This window comes from Somniosus microcephalus, chromosome 5 (genome assembly GCF_052327205.1).
Source record: "Somniosus microcephalus isolate GS21.2 chromosome 5, FLI_Smic_1.0, whole genome shotgun sequence".
Lineage (NCBI taxonomy): Eukaryota > Metazoa > Chordata > Chondrichthyes > Squaliformes > Somniosidae > Somniosus > Somniosus microcephalus.
In genome coordinates, this window is record NC_140991.1 from 14,140,950 (window position 1) to 14,167,759 (window position 26,810).

At 47.4% G+C, this 26,810-nt stretch overlaps 1 protein-coding gene across 2 annotated transcripts in view; it reads left to right on the forward strand.

The window, feature by feature from the left end:
- LOC147116899 (uncharacterized) overlaps positions 1 to 26,810 on the forward strand; it is a 247,368-nt gene that overhangs the window by 124,347 nt on the left and 96,211 nt on the right. For both annotated transcript variants that reach the window (XM_085987344.1, XM_085987345.1), the window contains one exon: positions 16,618 to 16,653. In XM_085987344.1, coding sequence (XP_085843470.1) covers positions 16,618 to 16,653 — 36 coding nt within the window. The remainder of the gene's footprint in view (positions 1 to 16,617; positions 16,654 to 26,810) is intronic.

A 26,810-nucleotide genomic window follows, 5' to 3' on the forward strand; every position in this document is an offset into this window, starting at 1 on the left:
ATTACTCCTGTTTGTAGCAGTTCATTAAGAGGGTGCAGAAGAGTTGATAAGTTCGGTAAAAATTTATGATAGTGATTTATCAATCCCAGGAGTGACCTTAATTGTGAAACATTTTCAGGTGCTGGGGCTTTTATGACCGCTTCAATTTTTTCAGGTGACTTATGCAACCCGTCCTTATTAATTATGTGGCCACAATATGATATTTGTTTCTGGAAAAATTCGCACTTGGGGCGATTTGCTCGTAGGCCCCGTTCTCTCAGCCTAGTGAGCACCTGCTCCAAATTGGCAAGGTGCTCGTTGTCGTTTTCTCCTGTTACAAGGATGTCATCTAGGTAGCATTGAGTCCCCGGAATCCCTTGGAGGACTTGCTCCATAGCTCTTTGCCAGATAGCTGGAGCTGATGCTACTCCGAAAACCAGTCGATTGTACTGGTACAGACCTTTGTGTGTGTTTATCGTGAGATACTTTTTAGAGGCCTCTTCAACCTCCATCTGTAGATATGCCTGTGCCAAGTCAATTTTGGTGAAACGTTTCCCTCCGGATAGTGAGGCGAAAATATCTTCTATCCTCGGAAAAGGATACTGTACCATGTGAAGGACCGGGTTTACAGTCACCTTGAAGTCCCCACAGATGCGAATTTTTCTCTGTTCTTCAGATTTATCATTATTCAACGTTTTCTTCATGACCGGGACGATGGGTGTTGCCCACTCGCTCCAATCTATCTTGGATAATACGCCTGCCTTTTCCAAATTCTCCAGCTCTGCCTCGACTGCTGGACGAATTGCGTATGGCACCGGCCTTGCCTTAAAAAACTTGGGAATTGCCACATCTTCCACTTTTATTGAGGCGGTGATGCCTTTCAAGGTTCCTAGTTTCTCTTGAAACACTTCCTTGGCGTTGGCCAAGATGTCTTTTAATCGTTCAGGTATGATGTCATCATCATTTTTTTCCTTACTGGTCACCGTCAGTGCCTGAATGGAGTGCCAGTCTAAACGTATCTTCCTGATCCATTCACGTCCCAACAGCGGTGGACCACCATCTTGTAGAACGTATAAATACAACTTCTGTATTTCCTTGCCGTTGTATACAACAGGCACCCTTATTTTTCCTTTGGGGTATACTTTCTGCCCCGTATATGTTTTCAAGATAATGGATGTGTCTTTTAAAGGTATATGCGGAAATAGCCGCTCATAATCCCGTCGATTTATGACAGTCAGAGCTGATCCTGTATCTAGCTCCATTTTAACTGGGGACCCTGCTATTGTGAGGGTAACCCAAATGGTCTGGTAATCTTCTTTGGCAATTACATTATGTAATTTGAGACAGCTTAGTCTCTTGTTTCCGGAGTCGCTATCGCTCTTCTGGTCTTCGGAGCTACTGTCCGTCATCATTTGTACCTTTCTGTACTTTTCTTTATTGATTTTTTTTTCCCTGTCCGTGGATTTTTTTTGTCCAGATCGGCATACCTGTGCAATGTGTCCAATCTTTCCGCATTGCCTGCATGCTTTGTCCTTGAACCAGCAGTCCCTCTGGTCATGGGTGGATCTGCCGCAGCGATAACATCTCTCGAAACCCTGTGTCATTTCATGGGTGCCGAAGTCCTGTGTCTTTTGCTGTATCTCTGCAGCTCCTCTTGCGGCTGCTTCGTATGATACAGCCATACTGAAAGCCTTGTCCAGTGTCAAATCTTTCTCAGAAAGCAGCCTTTTCTGTGTTCCTTCACTTAGGAGACCGCAGACGAATTTGTCTCGAAGAGAATCTGCCAGTCCTGCCCCAAATTGGCAGTGCTTTGATAGCTTTCTTAATTCGGTGAGGTAATCAGCGTTACTTTCATTCTTGTGCTGTTTCCTCTTGAAGAATTTGAATCGTTCCGCTATCAGCAGCGGTGTTGGGTTTAAGTGCTCCTATAGGGTATCAACAATTTCCTTAAAATTCTTGTCCTTTGGTTTGGCTGGAGTGATTAAGTTTCGTAACAGCCCGTATGTCTTTGTGCCCATTAGATTTAGAAGTACTGACGCCTTTTTATCATTTTCTATTCCATTTGCTGTGCAATATACCTCCACTCTTTCCACATATGTGGTCCAATCCTCTATATCGTTATCAAAAGCATCAACATTGCCAGCCTTAGGCATCCTAGAAAAAAATGGCGCTTCCCGCGCTTTCCTTTCTTTCCTGCAGAAAAAATATGGCGCTCCCCGCGCTTTCCCGCCGCTGCTGCTGCTGACAACGCTGTTTTCCGTGGTTTTTAAAAAAAAGAAAAAAAATTTACTTACAGGTGGAGACTCGTTCCCGCCGGACTCTCTGGGACTTTTCCCCCCCTGCTAGGTCCGAATGCCGACCTGCTTTGCAGCGCTGGCCGTCTCCCGAGTGCGCCCCCCCGTCTGTTTCTGCTTTTCTTCGCTGCTTGGCCTCGCTGCAGAGCCAGCCGATGGAGCCCCAGCCCGCTGCCCAGGAAGGATTATTGCAGTACCTGCCACCAGCTTGGCTAGCTGGTGAAACCACAGTTTGTTTTTTTTTCTTGCTTTTCTTCGACATTGGATGTCTGAGGAATCGATGTACTTGAGGTGCTGCCGAATTGCAGGTAAGTCCGTTTCCAATTCGTCGCCACTGTTGTATCCGTGTGTTAATAGAGACACTGAAGGCAGGAGTTAGTTTCACAGGTGTTTACTGAACAAAGTCTGGAGGTGAACTAACTGATACAACACAATATACAGGCTTATATAGCCCGAGTGGCCATTACCGGCATTACAGTACACAGGGGGGCTCTTAAAGGCACATACACTACAATATCATATCCGTTTACCTCTATTTGCGCAGCTAATTCATCCACCTTATTACGAATGCTCCTCGCATTAAGACACAAGGCCTCCAGGCTTGTTTTTTTAACACTCTTACACCTTTTAGAATTATTATTCACTGTGGCCATGTTTGATTTAAACCCTTGATTTCTCTGACTGCCACCTTTGTTTTTCTTCTTCCTGTCTTTTGCTTCTATCCTTGTTTCCCTTTCCTCTGTCTCCCTGCTCAGGTTCCCAACCCCCTGCCATTTTAGTTTAAACCCTCCCCCAGAGCACGAGCAAACACTCCCCCTAGGATGTCGGTCCCGGTCCTGCCCAGGTGCAAACTGTCCGTTTTGTACTGGTCCCACCTCCCCCAGAACCTGTTCCAATGTCCCAGGAATTTGAATCCCTCCCCCTTGCACCATTCCTCTAGCCACATATTCATCTGAAATATCCTTCTATTTCTACTCTGACTAGCACGTGGCACTGGTAGCAATCCTGAGGTTACTATCTTTGAGGTCCTATTTTTTAATTTACCTCCTAACTCCCTATATTCAGTTTTTAGGACCTCATCCCATTTTTTACCTATATCGTTGGTACCTATATGCACCACGACAACTGGCTGTTCACCCTTCCCTTCCAAAATGTTCTGCAGCCATTCTGAGACATCCTTGACCCTTGCACCAGGGAGGCAACATGCCATCCTGGAGTCTCGTTTGCGGCCACAGAAACGCCTATCTATTCCCCGGCGGTCAAGATTAATTGCTTCAACTCAGTTGCGATTGCAGATTCCGACACACTGAGTTGACTTTGGGTTTCGCCCACACAATTGCACACCCCGCCCCCCTCCCACCCCCTTCAGATTAATATCGGGACCATGGAGTCATGGGGGAAAAATTCGGTTTCAAAGCACCTAGAGCCCCGGGCGCGGCACCGCTACGCCTCCCGTGAAATTCAGCGGGAGATTAGCGGCAGCGGTAGCTGGTAGCGCCCCATGGCCCTGCACTTCCAACGATGATGTCATTGCCGTACCCAGCGCCCCGCTCACGCCCTGGCCGCAAACTTGGGTCGCGCCTCCTGACCTACCGCCGGGTCAGGGTGCCATGTTTGCGGCTGGGACGGCGCAAATTAAAGAGCAGGTACCGGGTGGCCATTTTTTTTTGGGCCACCTGCCAGCTCGCAAAGTTATCGCCCCCAAGAGGGCACGAGTCAATTTTTCCCCCATAGAATCTTACAGCACAGCAGGAGACCATTTGGCCCATCGTGCCTGTGCCAGCACTTTGAAGGAGCTACCCAATTAGTCCCACTTCACTGCTTCAAAATAGCAGATAGTAAAATGTGTTTTGAACGTGTTCAGCATTTGTCCACTAATATTACCAACAGTCACTTTTAGACTCATATAATAAACACTATCATATACTGCCTTCCTCCATCGTCAACTCCCTCCTTATTTGATCCACACTCGAATCTACCTGGAGCCAGTAATTGACTGCCAAATACTCCCAAAAATACCAAACTCCACCATAGCACAAAAGGAGGAGATTAGGCCCATTATGCCTATGCCAGCTCTTTGAAAGAGCTATCCAATTAGTCCCACTCCCCTGCTCTTTCCCCATAGTCCTGCAAACTTTTCCTTTTCAAGAATGTATCCAATTTCCATTTGAAATCCAATTTCCTATTGAATCTGCTTCTTCCACCCTTTCAGGCAGTGCGTTCCATCCTCATCTCCCCGCTGCTTCTTTTGCTAATTATCTTAAATCTGTGTCCTCTGGTTACCGACCCTCCTTCCAGCAGAAACAGTTTCTCCTATTTACTCTTTCAAAACCCTTCATAATTTTGAACAGCGCTACAAAATCTCCCCTTAACATTCTCTGTTCTAAGGAGAAAAATCCCAGCTTCTTTAGTCTCTCCACATAACTGAAGTCCCTCATCCCTGGTATCTCTATACTTACTCTATTCTATACTCGATATTACAGGCAACTCACACCAATCAATAATCAAATCTTGAAAGCACTGCCAGCATAACAGCTCATCCTAACATCATATACATGAAAAAAAGGCAATTCCCCACTCTGTTTCTAGCTCACCAAATGATCCATATGCCCAGCATCCAGGATACATTTGTTCCAGATCCATTTCTGTCCCAAATATTTTTATTTCCTAGTTTTTCAAAATAAGGATAACCAGAGTGTGACAGGAAGAGACAGAGCGTACAAACTTAAGAGTGCACCAGCAAATAGAGTCAAAGTAGAGAAAAATGGTGAAAGGACAAAATTAAAGGCTCTTTATCTGAATGCACGCAGCATTCGTAACAAGATAGATGAGTTGACGACACAAATAGAAATAAATGGGTATGATCTGATTGCCATTACAGAGACGTGGCTGCAAGGTGACCAAGGCTGGGAACTGAATATTCAGGGGTATTTGACATTTTGGTAGGATAGGCAGAAAGGAAAAGGAGGTGGGGTAGCTCTGTTAATAAAGGATGACATCAGTGCAGTGGTGAGAAATGATATTGGCTCAGAAGATCAAGATGTAGAATCAGTTTGGGTGGAGATAGGAAATAGTATGGGAAGACGTCACTGGTGGGAGTAGTCTATAGACACCCTCACAGTAGCTACATTGTAGGACAGTGTATAAATCAAGAAATAATGGGGGCTTGTAAGAAAGGTACTGCAATAATCATGGGTGATTTTAATCTTCATATAGATTGGACAAATCAAATTGGCATGGGTAGCCTTGAGGATGAGTTCATAGAATGTATTTGGGATGGTTTCTTAGAACAGTACATTGTGGAACCAACCAGGGAGCAGGCGATTTTAGATCTGGTAATGTGCAATGAGACAGGATTAATTAATGATCTCATTGTAAAGGATCCTCTAGGGAAGAGTGATCATAGCATGATAAAATTTCAAATTCAGTTTGAGGGTGAGAAACTTGGGTCTGAAACTTAAATAAAGGCAATTACAAAGGTATGAAGACAGAGTTGGCTAAAGTGGACTGGGAAAATAGATTAAAGGGTGAGAAGTAGATAAGCAGTGGCAGACATTTAAGGAGATATTTCATAACTCTCAGCAAAGTTTTATTCCTGTGAAAAAGAAAGACTACGAGAAGGATGAACCATCCGTGGCTAATGAAGGAAGTTAAGGATGGTATCAAATTGAAGGAAAAGGCATACAATGTTGCGAAGATTAGTGGTAGGCTAGAGGATTGGGAAATTTTTAGAAACCAGCAAAGGATGACTAAGAAAATAATAAAGAGGGAGAAGATAGATTATGAGAGTAAACTAGCAAAAAAAATAAAAACAGACAGTAAGAGCTTCTTCAGGTATATAAAAAGGAAGTATATAAAGTAAATGTTGGTCCCTTAGAGGGTGAGACTAGGAAATTAATAATGGGAAACAGGGAAATGGCAGAGACTTTGAACAAATATTTTGTATCGGTCTTCATGATTGAAGACACTAAAAGCATCCCAATAATAATTAATAATTAACGGGCTATAGGGAGGGAGGAACTTAAAACATTCACTATCACTAGAGAAAATGTACTAGGCAAACTATTGGGACTAAAGGTTGACAAGTCCCCTGGACCTGATGGCCTGCATCCTAGGGTTTTAAAAGAAGTGGCTGCAGAGATAGTGGATGCATTGATTGTAATCTACCAAAATTCCCTGGATTCTGGAGAGGTCCCAACGGAATGGAAAACCGCAAATGTAACTCCCCTATTCAAGAAAGGAGGGCAACAGAAAGCAGGAAACTATAGGCCAGTTAGCCTAACATCTGTCATTGGGAAAATGCTGGAATCCATTGTTAAGGAAGTAATAGCAGGACATTCAGAAAATCATAATACAATCAAGCAGAGTCAATATGGTTTTATGAAAGGGAAATCATGTTTGACAAATTTACTAGAGTTCTTTGAGGATGTAACGAGCAGGGTGAATAAAGGGGAACCAGTAGATGTAGTGTATTTGGATTTCCAGAAGGCATTCGATAAGGTGCCGCATAAAAGGTTACTGCACAAGATAAGAGCTCACGGTGTTGGGGGAAATATATTAGATTGGATAGAGGATTGGCTAACTAACAGAAAACAGAGAGTCGGAATAAATGGGTCATTTTCAGGTTGGCAAACTGTAACTAATGGGGTGCCGCAGGGATCAGTGCTGGGGCCTCAACTATTTACAATCTATATTAATGACTTGGATGAAGGGACTGAATGTACTGTTGCCAAATTTGCTGACGATACAAAGATTAATAATGGGAAACAGGGAAAGCAAGTTGTGAGGAGTACACAGAGCGTCTGCAAAGGGATATAGATAGGTTAAGTGAGTGGGCAAAAATTTGGCAGATGGAGTATAATGTGGGAAAATGTGAGGTTATCCACTTTGGTAGGAAGAATAAAAAAGCAAAATATTATTTAAATGGAGAGAGACTACAGAATGCTGCAGTACGGAGGGATCTGGGTATCCTCGTACATGAAACACACAAAAGTTAGCATGCAGGTACAGCAAGTAATTAGGAAGGCAAATGGAATATTGGCCTTTATTGCAAGGGGGATGGAGTATAAAAGTAGGAAAGTCTTGCCACAACTGTACAGGGTATTGGTGAGACCACACCCTTACTTAAGGTCTCCTTATTTAAGTAAGGTTATACTTGCATTGGAAGCAGTTCAGAGAAGGTTCACTGGGTTGATTCCTGAGTTGAAGGGGTTGTCTTATGAGGAAAGGTTGAGCAGGTTGGGCCTATACTCACTGGAGTTTAGAAGAATGAGAGGTGAAACATATAGGCCTAGAAATTCAGTTGGCGCCGCGCCAGGGCTTTAGCGCCGGAAAGTTAGCGCCGGCGCTAAGTCCCCCTGCGCGCGCCAAAAATTCAGTAGCGCCGCGCCCAAACGGCTGCCGGCGCTACTGAAGGGTGTTTGCGCCTGAAAATGGGCGCTACCTGCCGCATTGCGACGCTATTCCGGCGCTGCGGCGCCTGATGCGGTGCGGCAGGCTCGGGAAGTGCAGGCCTCCTCCTTCAGTTAAGGAAGAGCTGCCTGCACCCGCCCGCTGGCCGGTAAAATCTTCACAAAAATGAGCCCGGCACCTCGGGGAAGTGCCGGGCTCGCAGCCCAGAAGCATCTGTTCCGCGGGGGGGGGGTGGAGGAGTCCGGGGAGGGAGGTGCGGGCAGGCGGCCGGCGGGAAAGCGGCCGGCCGCCGCGCGGCCTTAATGCGCCGGCGCAAACTCCTGTAAGACTCGGTTGCCAGAGTCTTAGTTGCGGCTGCCACGGGCGAGGCGGCCGCAACTCAATTTCGGCGCTGGGGCCCGTCACCACGGCAACCGGGACGCTGCGCACACCGATGATGTCATCGGTGCCGGCGCAGCGCAACCGGTCTACCGCCGATGGTAGGGCCCCAGGGAATTTCTGAACCGGCTGTAAGTCCAGCGCAATGACCTCTAGCGCCGCAAAATGGGCGCAAAGCCCACTCAATTTCTAGGCCATAAGATTCTGAGGGGGCTTGATAGGGTAGATGCAGGGAGCATGTTTCCCCTCGTTGGGGAATCTAGAACTAGGGGGTATAATTTCAGAATAAGTGGTAGCCCATTTAAAACGGAGATGAGAAGGAATTTCTTCTCTCAAAGGATCGTGAATCTTTGGAATTCTCTTCCCCAGAGAGCTGTGGAGGCTGGGTCATTGAATATATTCAAGGCAGAGATAGACAGATTTTTGAAAAACAGGGGAATCGAGGGTTATGGGGAGCGGGCGGGAAAGTGGAGTTGAGGCCAAGATCAGATCAGCCATGATCTTATTGAATGGCGGAGCAGGCTCGAGGGGCCGAATGGCCTACTCCTGCTCCTATTCCTTACGTTCTTCTGTTCTTATATTCCTAATAAGAATACAACAACATACTTGCCATTCCTGCCTATTCCTAACACTTTCCTACTCATTCTTAACTCTGCTTATGCCATGATCTTTATGGCATTATTATTGCTTAAGACTTGATAGGGGTATATTTAGAAAGATGCTTTGCACAATCACCCACAAATATTTTGAGTACTTACCTATACAATGCAAGTTCAATGTAAACCAGGATACTAAAACTCAAGTGATTCATTACTTAATGAAGTATCATACTATTATTATAATTACACTGTTACTGAGAATAAGGGGCTAATTTTCAGTTCTTACACAATGTTGGAATCTCAATTCTAGCTTCCAATTAAATTGGAAATTGGTCTTGCACCTTCTACCTGCACCCTATTTTTAAACATGTAGAGGGTGAGATTTGATAAGGCCCGAAAGTGGGCGGGGGCATCGTCTGTTTAGAAAGCGCAAGCAACACGGTAATTTGCTGCTGCCTGCTAATTTGAATGATTTTAATCCACATCCCAGTGACGAACTTGCGCTCAGCAGGAGGCCCAATGTCACATCGCTGTAGCGACGCTGCATTTTCTTAAAGCAAGGCTGTCATTTTTTAAAGCGGTCTCGAGCGCGTAAAGGTGAACTGCCTTCTGAAAAAATTTTTATAAAACCATTCAAAAATAGACAGTCTCTAGCCATTAAAGCTCAACTGCCTTCTAAAAAAAGCAATAAAAATCATTCCAAACTAGGCAGTCTTCATTCTTAAAGCTGAACTGCCTTCTGAATGCAAAATATGGTAAAAGTGCTTCAGCACTAACACAAATGGCTCAACAGGCCAAGGAATGGGCACCTAGGGTCTCGCACACAGCACTCCAGCTTAGTGCAGGGGGTCAACATTGCAAGAGAGGTCCTCTATCCACAGGAGGCCAGTAGGCCCTCCAGAAAGAAGGATGTAGAACCAGATTGGCAAGGTCATCAAGGCCAGCAGTGTCGCTCCCAGAACCTGGCTCCAGTGCCCAAAGAAGTTTCATGACCTCAGACCAGTGGTCAAGGTAAGTGAATGCATCCTCCAGAGCCGTCTCCTACCAACTGCAGCACTAGTTTCACACACTGCTCGATGCACCCCTCCCCCCATCACTCAGCTACCAATAATCTCTACCTCACATTCCTAGCTTCACCTCATCCCCTTGGAAGAGATGGTGCCATTCTTTGTAGGGCTGAAATATGTTATCCTCCTTCTCACAACCCACTTTCCCTCAGCCCACAATCTCTTCTGATTTACAAGCACCTGTTGCTTTACCCACCTCCCTTCACCACAACCCTACCCTTGAGCCTTCCTCATTTCAGACATCCAAGTAATCCAGTTTGCCCAGCCAGTGGTTGACCAAGAAGAGGGAGAGGAAAGTGAAAAAGAGGAAGAAACACTGTCACTTAGGGGTACGGTAGCATTGTGGTTATGTTACTGGACTAGTAATCCAGAGGCCTGAACTAATTATCCGGAGACATGAGTTCAATTCACACCATGGCAGTTGGGAATTAAATAAAAATCTGGAATAAAAAGTATCAGTAATGGTGACCATGAAGCTACTCTGTATTCTACTATCCGGGTCATTTATGCATATCAAAAAAAGCAGTGGCCCCAGCACTGATCCTTGGGGAACACCACTGTCTACCATCCTCCTGTCTGAACAACAGCCATTTACCACAACTCGCTGTTTTCTGTCCTTAAGCCAATTCCTTATCCAAGCTGCCACTGACCCACCTTTCCCATGAGTCTCAATTTTGTTAACCAGCCTTCTATGTGGTACTTTGTCAAACGCCTTCCGAAAATCCATGTAGACAACACCCATTGCATTCCCTTCAGCAATCCTCCCTGTTACTTCACCAAAAAATTCAATTAGATTAGTCAGGCACGATGTGCCTTTTACAAATCCGTGTTGGCTCTCCTTAATTAGCTTAAACCTCTCCAAGTGCCCATTAATTTTTTCCTTGATTATTGTTTCTAAAACTTTACCCACCACTGATGTTAAACTGACCGGCCTGTAGTTACTAGGATTGTCCTTACACCCTTTCTTGAACAATAGTGTCACATTTGTCACTTTCCAATCCTGCCACCCCACCTCCCTTTTTACCTTCCCTATCTTTTCTGAACACCTTATACCATTGAATATTAAGTGCCCAGTCCTCACCGTTTTTAAGCCACATTTCCGTTATTGCCACAAAATCATATTGCCACACGGCTAATTGTGCTTGTAGCTCACCAACCCTATTCACCACACTTTGTGCGTTTACGGACATGCATTCTAAACCCATTTTTGAATTTTTCGTATTCTTTCTTAGTCTGCTCCTATCTAATCTGGTACTACTTCTGCCTCCAATACTACTTTCTTCTCTAGTACTATCCAACATACTCACTCTTTTATGCACCATATTCCTATTTTCTACTCCTATATGCTGGTGCCCATCCCCCTGCTAAGCTAGTCTAAACCCTCCCCAACAGTACTAGCAAACCTCCCCGCTAGAATATTGGTCCCAGCTCTGTTGAGGTGTTGTACAGGTCCCACCTTCCCCAGAAATGGTCTCAATGCCTCAGGAATCTAAAGCCCTCCCACCTGCACCATCTCTCCAGCCACGCATTCATCTGTTCTATCCTTCTATTCCTGTACTCACTCGCACGTGGCACTGGGAGTAATCCGGAGAGTACTATCTTTGAGGTCCTGCTTTTTAATCTCTCTCCTAGCTCCCTGTAGTCTACCTGCAGGACCTCATCCCTCTTTCCGCCTATGTCGTTGGTACCAATATGGACAACGACCTCTGGCTGTTCACCCTCCCCCCTCAGAGTGTCCTGCAGCCGCTCAGTGACATCCTTGACCCTGGCAACAGGGAAGCAACATACCATAATGGAGTCACATCTGCGTCCACAGAAACGCCTATCTGTTCCCCTAACCAATGAATCCCCTATCACTATTGCTCTTCCACTCTTTTTCCTCCCCCCTTGTACAGCTGAGCCACCCGTGGTGCCGTGGTCTTAGCTCTGGCTGCTCTCCCCAGAGGAGCCATCACCCCCACCAGTTTCCAGAACTGTGAACTGGTTAGCAAGCGAGATGCACTCTGAGGATCCCTGCCCTACCTGCCTGGTCCTCCTTCTCTTTCTGGCGGTCACCCATTCCCTCTCTGCCTGCACATTCTGAGGCTGCTGGGTGACCACCTCTAGAAACGTGCTTTCCAAGTATTTCTCAGCCTCGCAGATGCACTGTAGTGACTCCAGCTACCACTCAAGCTCTGAAACCCGGTGCTCGAGTATCTGCAGTTGGCGACACTTCCTGCACACGTGGTCGTCCAGGCCGCAAGAAGCGTCCAGGCTATCCCACATGGCACAGGATGAGCAAATCACGGGACTGAGCTGCCCTGCCATGCCTCTATTTACCAGGCTATGTAGGTAATTTAGTAGAAATAAACTTAAAACTTAACAAGAAACACTCAACATCTACCCACCAACCAGCATTTCCCTCTATTTAGATAGGCTAAGCACTAATTAGCAGAAGTATATTGAAAACAGAACAAAAAAAACTTACCACAAATACTCACCCTATACTCACCTCTCAGCTCCCTTGTGCCAGTGACAACTTTGAATTCTGACGTCACTCCTGCGTTGTGTCGCTTGCCGGCTGTCTCCCTCGCAGGTAGTCCACTCACTCAGACTCCCAGGTCTCTGTTCCGCACTGCCTTTGTCTCCGGTCTCCAACTCCGTTCCTCCCGCAGGTCCTGTCGTCTGCAGTGTCCCCCGCTGAAAGTCAATGGCCTTCCACCAGCCATACTGCAGCCACTGGGGTAGCGCTGCGTGACATTACTAGGATAGACAAAGGCACACGCAAGACAGTCACGAAGGAAATGCACAAGGGTGATTAGTTGAATTTTTGCAGTAATATTGGATGTATATATGGATAAAGTTGGATTGGAAAGTTTGCTTTGTGGTGGCTTTTATTTCAGCATTGTGGCCAAGAGAACGCTGTGATGGTCAGTAACAGTGGGAGGGGAAGGTTTGGGACAAATGTTGAAAGGGGAATTGGGGTACGGTCACTGGTATCGCAGGCGGATGATTCAATCCAGGATACCCCAGCCAGAAAGGGGCTGTCTGGGTTGCATCCTTCCTTCCGCTTCCGCCTCTGCTGCTTCTTCCTTTGCTGCTTCCTCTGGGAGCAGCTTGTCTCCTTTGCTGCCTCTGCATCATCTCCATGTGACGTTGCAGCCCAACGGGGACTACAACTAGAACCCCCAGGACTGTGAGCAAGTGGTCTTCTCAGGTGCCTTCCTTTAACATCCAAAGCCTTGCAGGCTTCCCGCTGCATACTTTAACAACTTTTTAAATGTACTGCACCAAGCCACTACTCCAATAAAATGTATAAAAAAACACTCCAAAAGCTGAAATCTAAACTTTCCTGAAAGATGCGTGTGTCCCTTTAAGAAGAGCTGACAGCGTCTCTGTACAACCACTGCACGCAACTTCTTCCATGTGTGGTTAGGAGAGGGCGGTATGGAGTGCGGCGACGTCCAAAATGATAGTCGTGCGTCAATTCAGGCATCGCGCGCCAATTGACGTTCGGATTGAAGGCCAATAAATCCCCAGGGCCTGATAATCTACATCCTAGGGTACTTAAGGAAGTGGCCCTAGAAATAGTAGACGCATTGCTGGTCATCTTCCAAAATTCTATAGACTCTGGAACAGTTCCCATAGATTGGAGAATAGCTAATGTAACCCCACTATTCAAAAAAGGTGGTAAAGAGAAAAAGGGGAATTATAGACCGGTAAGCCTGACATTGGTAGTGGGGAAATGCTAGAGTTCATTATAAAAGATGTAATAGCAGAGCACTTGGAAAACAGTGACAGGATCGGACAAAGTCAACATGGATTTACAAAAGGTAAATCATGCTTGACTAATCTACTGGAATTTTTTGAGGATGTAACTGGTAGAATAGATAAGGGAGAACCAGTGGATGTGGTGTATTTGGACTTTCAGAAGGCTTTCGATAAGGTCCCGCATAAGAGATTAGCGTGCAAAGTTACAGCACATGGGATTGGGGGTAAGGTACTGTCTTGGATAGAGAACTGGTTGGCAGACAGGAAGCAAAGAGTTGGAATAAACGGGTCTTTTTCCGAGTGGCAGGCAGTGACTCGTGGGGTACCACAGGGATCGGTGCTAGGACCCCAGCTATTCACAATATATATAAATGATCTAGACGAGGGAACTAGATGTAATATCTCCAAGTTTGCAGACGACACAAAGCTGGGTGGGCGTGTGTGCTGTGAGGAGGATGCCGAGAAACTCCAGTATGATTTGGACAGGTTGGGTGATTGGGCAGATGCCTGGCAAATGCAGTATAATGTAGATAAATGCGAGGTTATCCACTTCGGTGGTAAAAACAGGAAGACGGATTATTATCTGAACGGCAATAGATTGGGAAAAGGGGAAGTGCAACGAGACCTGGGTATCCTTGTGCACCAGTCGCTGAAGGTAAGCATGCAGGTGCAGCAGGCAGTTAAGAAGGCAAATGGTATGTTGGCCTTCATAGCGAGAGGATTCGAGTACAGGAGCAAGGATGTCTTGCTGCAGTTGTACAGGGCCTTGGTGAGACCACACCTTGAGTATTGTGTGCAGTTTTGGTCGCCTTATCTGAGGAAGGATGTTCTTGCCATGGAGAGAGTGCAGCGAAGATTCACCAGACTGATACCTGGGATGGCAGGAATGACGTATGAGGAGAGATTGGGTCGATTAGGCTTATATTCACTAGAGTTTAGAAGAATGAGAGGGGATCTCATTGAAACTTATAAAATTCTAACAGGACTAGACAAACTAGATGCAGGAAGGATGTTCCCGATGGCAGGGGAGTCCAGAACCAGGGGTCACAGTCTAAGGATAAGGGGTAAGCCATTTAGGACTGAGATGAGGAGGAATTTCTTCACCCAGAGAGTGGTGAACCTGTGGAATTCTCTACCACACAGGGCAGTTAAGGCCAATTCATTAAATATATTCAAGAAGGAGTTAGATATATTTCTTGAGGCTAAAGGGATCAAAGGATATGGAGACAAAGCAGGGACAGGGTACTGAATTTGGATGATCAGCCATGATCTCATTAAATAGCGGAGCGGGCTTGAGTGGCCGAATGGCCTACTCCTGCTCCTATCTTCTATGTTTCTATGATCTGCACATTTATATGGGAGAGGTGAGCGCGGGCAACGGCAGTGCAGTTGATCTCTCCAAAATAGCGGCCACCATGTTCCGCACCAGAAGTGAGGTGACCGCCATTTTTTCAACAAAACCGGCCTTAACGGCCGGCGCTACAATGACGAATTCCGCGGCCCTAGGTCCTGAAATTACAGTGTTCTTCTGAAATACCTCTCTCCAGTAGTTTAGTGGAACTATTAATTTGTTTAAAATAAGTGGCAAATCACTTCCACTGAAATTGCAGAAATGGTATTTCAGATGAATGTGTGAAGTGCCCAAACCATAATTTCTGAGCAATAGTTGATCAGATATTGAAATGAACCCTCAGATTCTGCTGATTTTCAAGCTCTTTGATCCATTTTTACGGTGAATCCGTGACAAAACATTTTAGCACAATATAACCCAATAGCTGAAACTCAAAGGTGAAAGCTGTCCCAAGTGATACTACCAGAAACAAAAATATTTAAAAAACATGCCTACCTACTTATTGGAGCGGACAGCCGGAGTGCAAACCAACAATGGGAATTTCTTAATAACAACAGAAGACGCTGGAAAAACTCAGCAGGCCAGGCAACATCTGTGGAGAGAGAAACAGAGTTAACGTTTCGGGTCGAAACACTTCTACAGAACTGAGAAAAAAAAGGGCAGGAAATGAAACAGATTAAAAGGCAGTTTGGGGGCTGGGAAATGGGGGAGGGGATGAAAGAAGAGACATTAACAGATATTCAAGGTGAGACGAGATGGTAATAGGACAGGTAAAGAAACAGACAATGGCTCTAAATGAAGTGTGAAATGCACCGGCAGAGTGAGAGAGAGCTGCCATGTGGGAGAGAGAAAAAGGAAAAGGCACAAACCAAAAGTGTGGATAAAAAATATAAAAATATAATAGGGGCCGAGGTTATGATCTGAAGTTGTTGAACTCGATATTGAGTCCGGAAGGCTGTAAAGTGCCTAATCAGAAGCTGAGGTGCTGTTCCTCGAGTTTACGTTGAGCTTCATTGGAACAGTGCAAGAGGCCGCAGACGGTGAGGTCCGAGTGGGAATGGGGCGGTGAATTAAAGTGACAGGCGACCGGAAGCTCGGGGTCCCCCTTACGGACTGAACGGAGGTGTTTCGCAAAGCGGTCACCTAATCTGCGTTTGGTCTCCCCAATGTAGAGGAGACCGCATCGTGAGCAACGAATACAGTATACTAGATTGCAAGAAGTACAAGTAAATCGTTGTTTCACCTGGAAGGGGTGTTTGGGGCCCTAGACAGTGGGAAGGGCGGGAGTATATGGGCAGGTGTTGCATCTCCTGCGCTTGCACGGGAAGGTGCTGGGCAAAGGGGAAGGGGTGCTGGGGGTGATAGAGGAGTGGACTAGGGTGTCTCGGAGGGAGCGGTCCCTACGGAATGCTGAAAGGGGAGGGGAGGGGAAGATGCGTTTGGTGGTGGGATCACGTTGGAGGTGGCGGAAATGGCGAAGGATGATCCGTTGAATGTGGAGGCTGGTGGGGTGAAAGGTGAGGACAAGGGGAACCCTATCGTGGTTCTGGGAGGGAAGGGCAGGGGTGAGGGCAGAAGTGCGGGAGATAGAACGGACCCGGTCGAGGGCTGTGTCAACCACGGGAATTTCTTTTCCTGCAAATGAATCCTTTAACAGTCAACTAGATATTTGATTGCTCATTATTACTGCACATACGTTCTTTACAGTAATGTTCAGTAATTTCAGGAATTTATCTTTGTGATTTGTAATGCTTTACTGACTCAATACTGTTATTCTCTGTCAACAGAAAGAATGCGTCAACAAGAAAATCTAGCTAGACACAGTAAGTTCCAGAATAAGGACTTTTGCCCCAATTTTCTTCTCTTCTGAGATCATAAAATTCATAACACTTCAAAAATTAATTTCATGAAGCGCTTTGAGATGTTTGTGGTAAACCACTTTATCGTTACACTATAGTTATCACTGTTGTATTGTTATCACCGTTGTATCACGATACGAGGTCGCCTCTTGTCGCGCTGTTACACCTGGGCTGACCACCTCCGACTCCGCCCATGGCTCCACCTACCTGCCCAGGTATAAAGGTAGTCGACTGGCTGGTATTCCTCCTTGTTGGACCTGATCACCCACGAGGGTGGGCTCTGTTATTTAGTCAATAAAAACCTTTAGTTACGTTCCTAACTCGTCGCCTTTTATTGGACGAATTGATAGGTATATCAATTTTATTGACTAAATTTTAAAGATGTCTACTACTGGCCAGCCAGAAGCCCTCCCAGAAGCACAGCCACACCAGCCGGCTTGGCTGCAAGCCCTCAAACCACCGTACCTGGATCTAAACCCACAGGCAGCAAACGCAGCCCTCAACTTCAAACACTGGCTGGACTGCTTCGAATCCTACCTGGAAGAATCCGGCGCCCCGCAGAGATCCAAACTAAGACTTCTGAACGCCCAAGCGAGCCCGAGAGTATACGCACTCATACAGGACACGACTACGTACGAGGCCGCTATCAACCTACTGAAACAGCAGTACCGCAGCCCGGTAAATTACATGTACACCAGGCACCTCCTAAGATCCCGCCCGCAACAGCCAGGAGAGTCTGTAGCTGAATTTTTACGGGCGCTAAGAGCACTCGGCAGGAACTGTGACTTTAAAGCGGTGACGGCTGTTGAAAATACGGAAGATAATATCCGCGATGCCTTTGTGAAAGGCCTACGGTCCGACTACTCACGGCAAAGACTGCTTGAAGCTAAAGACCTCGACCTGGACAAAGCTGAAGCCCTCGCTCTCTCCCTGGAGGTGGCCCATCAGGACCAGGAGGCGTTTTCCAGGTACTGCTCGCGACCCTGGGACTCGGGCCCGACCCCTACCGCAATACCCTTCGCAGCGCCGCCCCCGGGACCTACCTCAGCGTCGGCGTCCCGGACCCGACCGGGCCCGCCACCCCCGGTACCGGCTCCGACATCGGGCACCCGCGATCGGGCCGCCGGCTGCTTCTTTTGCGGCCAGGAGAAGCACCCGAGGTCGCGCTGCCCAGCCAGGAACTCTACCTGCACAACCTGCAGGAAGAAAGGCCATTTCTCTAAGGCCTGCAGGAGCGGATCTTCAGAGGCCAGCAGTGCCTCATGCGAACTGTGGGGGCGGCCATCTTCTTTCACGGCAACTGAGGCCAGTATCCCCACACGTGAGTCATGGGGGCGGCCATCTTTGATCAAGGCAACCGACCCCAATAGTGCCTCATGTGAGTTATGGGGGCAGCCATCTTCTCCGCCATTTTGTCCTACCTCGTGGGAGACGCCATTTTACCCACCACGCCCGACTGCCACCGGGCCCCCGGACCCGACGACCGCCTCGCCCGCAGACGACAACGACTCGCTTACCTACACGCTAGCCTCCGTCACTCTGGATCAAGCCCGCCCACACCACCTGTCCAAGTCGATGATGGACATCAAAGTAAACGGCCACGCCACGACCTGCCTGTTCGACAGCGGAAGCACGGAGAGCTTCATCCACCCAGACACGGTGAGCCACTACTCCCTCCCTGTCCTGCCAACGCGCAACCGAATCTCGATGGCATCGAGGTCCCACGCCACGGACATTAGCGGCTACTGTGCTGTGACCTTGTCGGTTAAGGGTACAGAGTATAAAAACTTTAAACTCCTCGTCCTCCCCCAGCTCTGCGCTGCCGTCCTACTAGGGCTGGACTTCCAATCCCACCTCCAAAGTGTAACCCTAGCATACGGTGGACCCCTCCCCCCACTCACAGTCGACAACCAGCGAAGGTTAAACTGCCCACCGCGTAACACCTGCAGCCTATCCACCCTCAAGGTGCCGCCACCTTCCCTGTTCGCTAACCTCACCCCCGACTGCAAACCCGTCGCTACCAAGAGCAGGCGGTACAGCGCTGGGGACAGAGCTTTCATTTGCTCTGAGGTGCAGCGTCTCCTGAAGGAGGGCATCATCGAGGGGAGCAACAGCCCCTGGCGTGCCCAGGTCGTGGTCGTTAAGACCGGCGATAAAAATCGCCTGGTCATCGACTACAGCCAGACCATAAACAGATACACCCAGCTGGACGCATACCCCCTTCCCCGCATATCTGACATGGTCAATCAGATTGCACAATACCGCATATTCTCGACCATCGACCTTAAGTCGGCCTACCACCAACTCCCTATCCACCCCGAGGACCGCCAGTACACCGCCTTCGAGGCGAATGGGCGCCTATACCACTTCCTTAGGGTCCCCTTCGGTGTCACCAACGGGGTCTCGGTCTTCCAAAGGGAGATGGACCGGATGGTTGACCAGAACGGACTGCAGGCCACATTCCCCTACCTAGATAACGTCACCATCTGCGGCCGCGACCGGCAGGACCACGACGTGAATCTGGAGAAATTCCTCCGTACAGCCCAACGGCTGAACCTCACCTACAATAAGGAGAAATGTGTGTTTAACACCTCGCGCCTTGCCATCCTTGGCTGTGTAGTAGAGAACGGACTCATCGGCCCCGACCCCGAAAGAATGCGCCCCCTCATGGAGCTACCCCTCCCCCACTGCCCTAAGGCACTTAAGAGAACCCTGGGGCTCTTCGCCTACTATGCCCAATGGGTGCCCAATTATGCGGACAAAGCCAGACCCCTCATGAAGTCCACATCCTTCCCCCTTACGGAGGAAGCGTGCGCAGCCTTCTCCCTCATTAAGGGAGACATTGCCAAGGCCACTATGCACGCAGTGGATGAGTCCATCCCCTTCCAAGTCGAGAGCGATGCATCCGACTTCGCCCTAGCCGCCACCCTTAACCAGGAGGGGAGACCGGTGGCCTTCTTCTCAAGGACCCTACAGGGCCCTGAGATCCGACACTCGTCGGTCGAGAAGGAGGCCCAGGCGATTGTGGAGGCGGTACGACGCTGGAGGCACTACCTGGCAGGCAAACGATTTACCCTCCTTACCGACCAACGTTCGGTCGCTTTTATGTTTAATAACAAGCTGAGGGGCAAAATCAAGAATGACAAGATCTTGAGGTGGAGAATCGAGCTCTCCACCTACGATTATGATATCTTGTACCGGCCAGGTAAGCTGAACGAACCCCCCGATGCTCTGTCACGAATTACATGCGCCAGCGCGCAAAGTGATAGACTTCAGACCCTCCACAACGACCTCTGCCACCCCGGGGTCACCAGACTTTACCACTTCATTAAGGCCCGCAACCTGCCCTACTCCATCGAGGAGGTCAGGACCATAACCAGGAACTGCCAGACCTGCGCCGAGTGCAAACCGCACTTCTTTAGGCCGGACAGAGCAAGCCTGATCAAGGCCACCCGCCCCTTCGAGCGCCTGAGCATCGACTTTAAGGGGCCCCTCCCGTCCTCTGACCGTAATGTGTACTTCCTCAACATTGTTGATGAGTACTCCCGTTTCCCCTTTGCCTTCCCCTGCCCAGACATGACCAGTACCACGGTCATTAAATGCCTGAACGACCTCTTCGCCTTGTTCGGGTTCCCAAACTATATACATAGTGACCGGGGCTCCTCTTTCATGAGCGAGGAACTCCGTCAGTTCCTACTAGCGAGAGGTATTGCAGCAAGTAGGACCACCAGCTACAACCCCCGAGGGAACGGCCAGGTGGAAAGAGAGAACGCGACGGTATGGAAGGCCGTCCTCTTAGCCTTAAAGTCTAAGGGCCTCCCAACCTCCCGCTGGCAGGAAGTCCTCCCGACAGCGCTGCACTCCATCCGGTCACTACTTTGCACTGCCGTTAACGCCACCCCCCATGAACGAATGTTTGTTTTCCCCAGGAAGTCGACTACGGGAACCACTCTACCAACCTGGCTGACCTCTCCGGGGCCCGTCTTGCTGCGAAAGCACGTGAGGGCCCATAAAACAGACCCCCTGGTCGAAAGGGTGAACCTCCTGCACGCCAACCCCCAGTACGCCTACGTGGCTTACCCAGACGGGCGGGAGGACACTGTCTCCTTACGAGACCTCGCACCCTCGGGCACTCCGGAGACACCACCTTTACCCCCCCCCACCACCCCCCCAATTCCAGCCCAGGTAGACGGCATGCCGGAACCCCACGAGCCTTCGCCGACCACGCAGACACCAGCACTAACACCGGATAATGCAGCACCGCCGCTGCGACGATCGGAGAGGCTTACGAGGCCTCCGGACAGACTGACATACCAGAACTGGTAGTACACTTCACCCCGCCGGACTCAAATCTAAACAAGGGGTGAATGTGGTAAACCACTTTATCGTTACACTATAGTTATCACTGTTGTATTGTTATCACCGTTGTATCACGATACGAGGTCGCCTCTTGTCGCGCTGTTATACCTGGGCTGACCACCTCCGACTCCGCCCATGGCTCCACCTACCTGCCCAGGTATAAAGGTAGTCGACTGGCTGGTATTCCTCCTTGTTGGACCCGATCACCCACGAGGGTGGGCTCTGTTATTTAGTCAATAAAAACCTTTAGTTACGTTCCTAACTCGTCGCCTTTTATTGGACGAATTGATAGGTATATCAATGTTTTAATGTGATAAAAGTGCTCTATTAAAGCAAGTATTGTTTATCAGCCATTCAGCATAAATCAGTGTTTGAATCTTGTGACCTTTCTGTTCTGCATGGCTTAGTAAGACAACAGGCACATCATTTGCTCAGTGGGACACAATAAAGAAAGTAGTGCCTTGAAATTCATCTGCGCTCTCCTTTGAAAAATATTATGTAAGATCACCCAGTGACATAGGCCATTAATGGTTTAAAGCATTGTACTGCTAACTGGGCAGTTGCTAATGTGGTAAAGCAAGAAGCTGTTCTCAGAACTCATCAGATTGAGTTGCATTGTTTTTGGCAGCTCTCCTGTATATTCCCGCTTCTGTCACACCAACTCAATGGTTCCAATGATAGCAACTGTCTGGTATCTCACCAAGGTGACCATTCTTCATGTGTGGCTCCGGATAGTGAATGACATCAGGCAGTTCACCAATGAAGCCATCGCAGCCCACAACCATGATAGAAACTGACAATTCAGCACAGACCAGTACAACCCACTGATGAGCTTTGAATTACAACTTTTAATTTTCTCTCTGGATACTTTTATTAATAAACACTAAATGTGAAATATTTAACATAATAAATTAAACTTGCATTTATATAGCACCTTTAACATAGTAAAACATCCCTAGGTTCTTCACAGGAGCGTAATCAAACAAAATTTAACACCAAGCCACATGAGGAGATATTAGGATAGGCGAGGTAGGTTTTAAGGAGCATCTTAAAGGAGGAGAGGTTTAGGGAGGGAATTTCAGAGCTTAGGGCCTTGGCAGCTGAAGGCACGGCCACCAATGTTAAGCCAATGTTTGTTATTAATTCTATCAGTCTTAACTTTTGTAAGTCTGATACTTGATCAAATGCCTTCTAAAAATGCCAAGATATGGGGATAAAAATTCACCGGACCTACATCCCAGCACAAGTACCAGATTATACCTACCAAGAACCTCCACTGCTGATCCTGCCGGACTTTCTGGAGTCAAGGGAAGTTTCCAATATTTGCAATTCAATATAGCGCAACAGCACACTATAGGTGCATCTTGGGCACTCACATGATCGGGGAGAGTGGAAAATGTGGCGATTGAAACTTACTCTGGGAGGCTTTGCTATTTTCCCACCTTGAACGCTTCATCCATGGCGCCTTCAACCTCCACGCTTTGTAAGTACACCAAAAAACAAGCATGCTTAAAAGAAATCTGTTTAGATCCAGGCCAGGTCCCAGGCATGGAAGTCCAGCTGAGCCCCTTCCATCCCTCCATCAGCCAGTATGCCTCACCCATCTAAGCATATTAGCGGCCAGGCTTCCACCAGGCTGAGACCATAAGAATTCCCAGCCTGAGATTCCCCATCTTCCCAGCCACGCACCCTCTGCTGTAGGTGAACTCCAGCCCAAACAAGGCTCCATGACAAGTTGCAGCAAAGGCTACGATCCGACATATCCATGTCCTGGTCTATGGTTCAGGCCTTACACGGTTTTCCTATCTGACTTATAGTGGGAGCACGCCAGAAGACCTGCATAAATGTGGGGCCTATATTGCTAAAGGGCTCCATCCTTTAGCTTTGTTACTTCCTCAAAGAATTCCAATAAATCATGACTTAAATTCATGCTTACCCCTTATGGCTTCTGTGTTTTTGATTAGCATTGATAGTTAATAAAGGATGAGATCAGTGCAGAAGTTGTTTTTTTATTCGCCTTTTTATGGGATGTGGGCGTCGCTGGCAAGGTCAGCATTTATTGCCCATCCCTAATTGCCCTTGAGAAGGTGGTGGTGAGCCGTCTTCTTGAACTGCTGCAGTCCGTGTGGTGAAGGTACTCCCACAATACTGTTAGGTAGTGAGTTCCAGGATTTTGACCCAGCGACGATGAAGGATCGTCGATATACTTCCAAGTCAGGATGGTGTGTGACTTGGAGGGGAACTTGGAGGTGGTGGTGTTCCCATGCGTCTGCTGCCCTTGTCCTTCTAGGTGGTAGAGATCGTGGGTTTGGGAGGTGCTGCCGAAGAAGCCTTGGCGAGTTGCTGCAGTGCATCTTGTAGATGGTACACACTGTAGCCACGGTGCGCCGGTGGTGGAGGGAGTGAATGTTTAAGGCGTTAGATGGGGTGCCAATCAAGCGGGCTGCTTTGTCCTGGATGGTGTCGAGCTTCTTGAGTGTTGTTGGAGCTGCACTCATCCAGGCAAGTGGAGAGTATTCCATCACACTCCTTACTTGTGCCTTGTAGATAGTGGAAAGGCTTTGGGGAGTCAGGAGGTGAGACACTTGCCACAGAATACCTAGCCTCTGACTTGCTCTTGTAGCCACAGTATTTATGTGGCTGGTCCAGTTAAGTTTCTGGTCAATGGTGCTGGTTACCCCCAGGATGTTGATGGTGGGGGATTCAGCGATGGTAATGCCATTGAATGTCAAGGGGCGGTGATTAGACGCTCACTTGTTGGAGATAGTCATTGCCTGGCACTTGTGTGGCGTGAATGTTACCTGCCACTTATCAGCCCAAGCCTGAACGTCATCCAGGTCTTGTTGCATGTAGGCATGGACTGCTTCATTATCTGAGGAGTTGTAAATGGCACAGAACACTGTGCAGTCATCAGCGAACATCCCCATTTCTGACCTTATGTTGGAGGCAAGGTCATTAATGAAGCAGCTGAAGATGGTTGGGCCTAGGGCACTGCCCTGAGGAACTCCTGCAGTGATGTCCTAGGGCTGTGATGATTGACCTTCAATCACCACAACCATCTTCCTTTGTGCTAGGTATGACTCCAGCCAGTGGAGAGTTTTCCCACCGATTCCCATTGACTTCAGTTTTACTAGAACTCCTAAGGGAAAGAAGTCAGTGATGGGAGTAGTCTATCGGCCCATAACAGTGGCTACACTGTAGGACAGAGCATAAATCAAGAAATAATGGAGGCTTGTAAGAAAGGTACTGCAATAATCATGGGCGATTTTAATCTTCATATTGATTGGACAAATCAAATTGGCCAAGATAGCCTTGAGGGTTTAGAGTGTATTCGGGATGGTTTCTTAGAACAATACGTTGTGGAACCAACCAGGGAGCAGGCTACCTTAGATCTGGTTCTGTGTAATGAGACAGGATTAATTCATGATCTCATATTAAAGGATCCTCTAGGAAAGAGTGATCACAGCATGATAACATTTCAAATTCAGTTTGAGGGTGAGAAAGTTGGGTCTCAAACCCATGTCCTGAACTTAAATAAAGGCAATTACAAAGGTATGAAGGGAAATTGGCTAAAGTTGACTAGGAAAATAGATTAAAGGGTAAGATGGTAGATAAGCAGTGGCAGACATTTAAGGAGATATTTCAGAACTCTCAGCAAAGATATATTCCAGTGAGAAGGAAAGACTCTAAGAGAAGGACGAACCATCCATGGCTAACTAAGAAAGTAAAGGATGGGATCAAATTGAAAACAAAGGCATACAATGTTGTGAAGATTAGTGGTAGGCCAGACAATTGGGAAATTTTTAGAAACCAGCAAAGGATGACTAAAAAAATAATAGAGAGAGAAGATAGATTATGAGAGTAAACTAGTAAGAAATATAAAAACAGATAGTAAGATCTTCTACAGGTATATATTGGTCCCTTAGATGATGAGGCTGGGGAATTAATAATGGGAAACAGGGAAATAGCAGAGACTTTGAACAAATATTTTGTATTGGTCTTCACAGTAAAAGTCACTAAAAGCATCCCAATAATAGATAATCAAGAGACTATAGGGAGGGGGGAGCTTAAAACAATCACTATCACAAGAGAAAAAGTACTCGGTAAAATAATGGAACTAAAGGTGGACAAGTCCCCTGAACCTGATGGCCTGCATCACAGGGTCTTAAAAGAAGTGGCTGCAAAGATAGTGAATGCATTGGTTGCAATCTACCAAAATTTCCTGGATTCTGGAGAGGTCCCAGCGGATTGGAAAACCGCAAATGTAACGCCCCTATTTAAGAAAGGAGGGAGACAGAAAGCAGGAAACTATAGACCAGTTAGCCTAACATCTGTCATTTGGAAAATGCTGGAGTCTATTATTAAGGAAGTAGTTGCAGGACATTTAGAAAATCATAATACAGTCAAGCAGAGTCAGCATGGTTTTATGAAATGGAAATCATGTTTGACAAATTTGCTAGAGTTCTTTAAGGATGTAACGAGCAGGGGGGATAAAGGTAAAGCAGTAGATGTAGTGTATTTGGATTTCCAGAAGGCATTCGATAAGGTGCCACATAAAAGGTTACTGCACAAGATAAGAGCTCACAGGGTTGGGGTCGCCCATTTAAAACGGAGATGAGGAGGAATTTCTTCTCTCAGAGGGTTGTGAATCTGTGGAATTCTCTACCCCAGAGAGCTGTGGAGGCTGGGTCATTGAATATATTTAAGGTGGAGATAGACAGATTTTTGAACGATAAGGGAGTCAAGGGTTATGGGGAGCGGGCAGGGAAGTGGAGTTGAGGCCAAGATCAGATCAGCCATGATCTTATTGAATGGCGGAGCAGGCTCAAGGGGCCAAATAACCTACTCCTGCTCCTATTTCTTATGTTCACCTCATATACTCTTCAGCATTTCCCTACTATAGGTGTGTAAGTTAATTGGTGTACAATTATCAGCTACATGCCTCAATATTGGAGTGATGGGCAGCAATGATGGTGCTTGTTCATCACACACAAATGGATAGTGAACTCATTCATTCTTGCCTCCAAACTTGCAGGATAAAATCATAGAATAGTACAGCACATAAGAAGGCCATTCGGCCTGTCGAGTCTGCACCGGCTCTTTCGAAGAGTAATCCAGTTAGTCCCACTCCCCCACTCTTTCTCCGTATCCCTGCAATTTTTTTCTTCTTCAAGTATTTATCCAATTCCCTTTTAAAGGCTACTATTGAATCTGTATCCACCACCCTATCAGGCAGTGCATTCCAAATTCTAGCCACTCGTTGCGTGAAAAAAGTTTTTCCTCTTAATTACACTATCTGTGGAATGACAAGCTCCATTTGTAGGCTGGTCCTGTGAAGTCCAAAACCATGCGCTCAGCATCTGAAGGAGCACTTAGGCTGGCCATCAGACCAGCAGGTTCATGCTCCGTCAATGGCGCCTCTTATTTGTTTTTTCTCACTAAGTGCTCACACATACAATTCACTAACTAAAACCCTTCGACCTGAACAAAGATGTACTGGTGCTTGCCAGGGTTGGAGTCTACATAATATACTATGGCCTAGAAATTGGGTTGGGGCGCCAAAGTGGCGCAAAGGTCGGCGGAGCGCAGGATTTAGCGCAGCGATCGGAGTGATACCGATCGCCAGAAATTCAGTTTCAGTGCCCCTCGAGGGACACGGGGCGAGGCTCGAGGCGCTCCGTGTCCCTCTTAGGGTGCTGAAACTGATTATCGCAGCGCAACGTGCCGCAGCGCCACATGCTGCGGCACGGCACGCTGCGGTA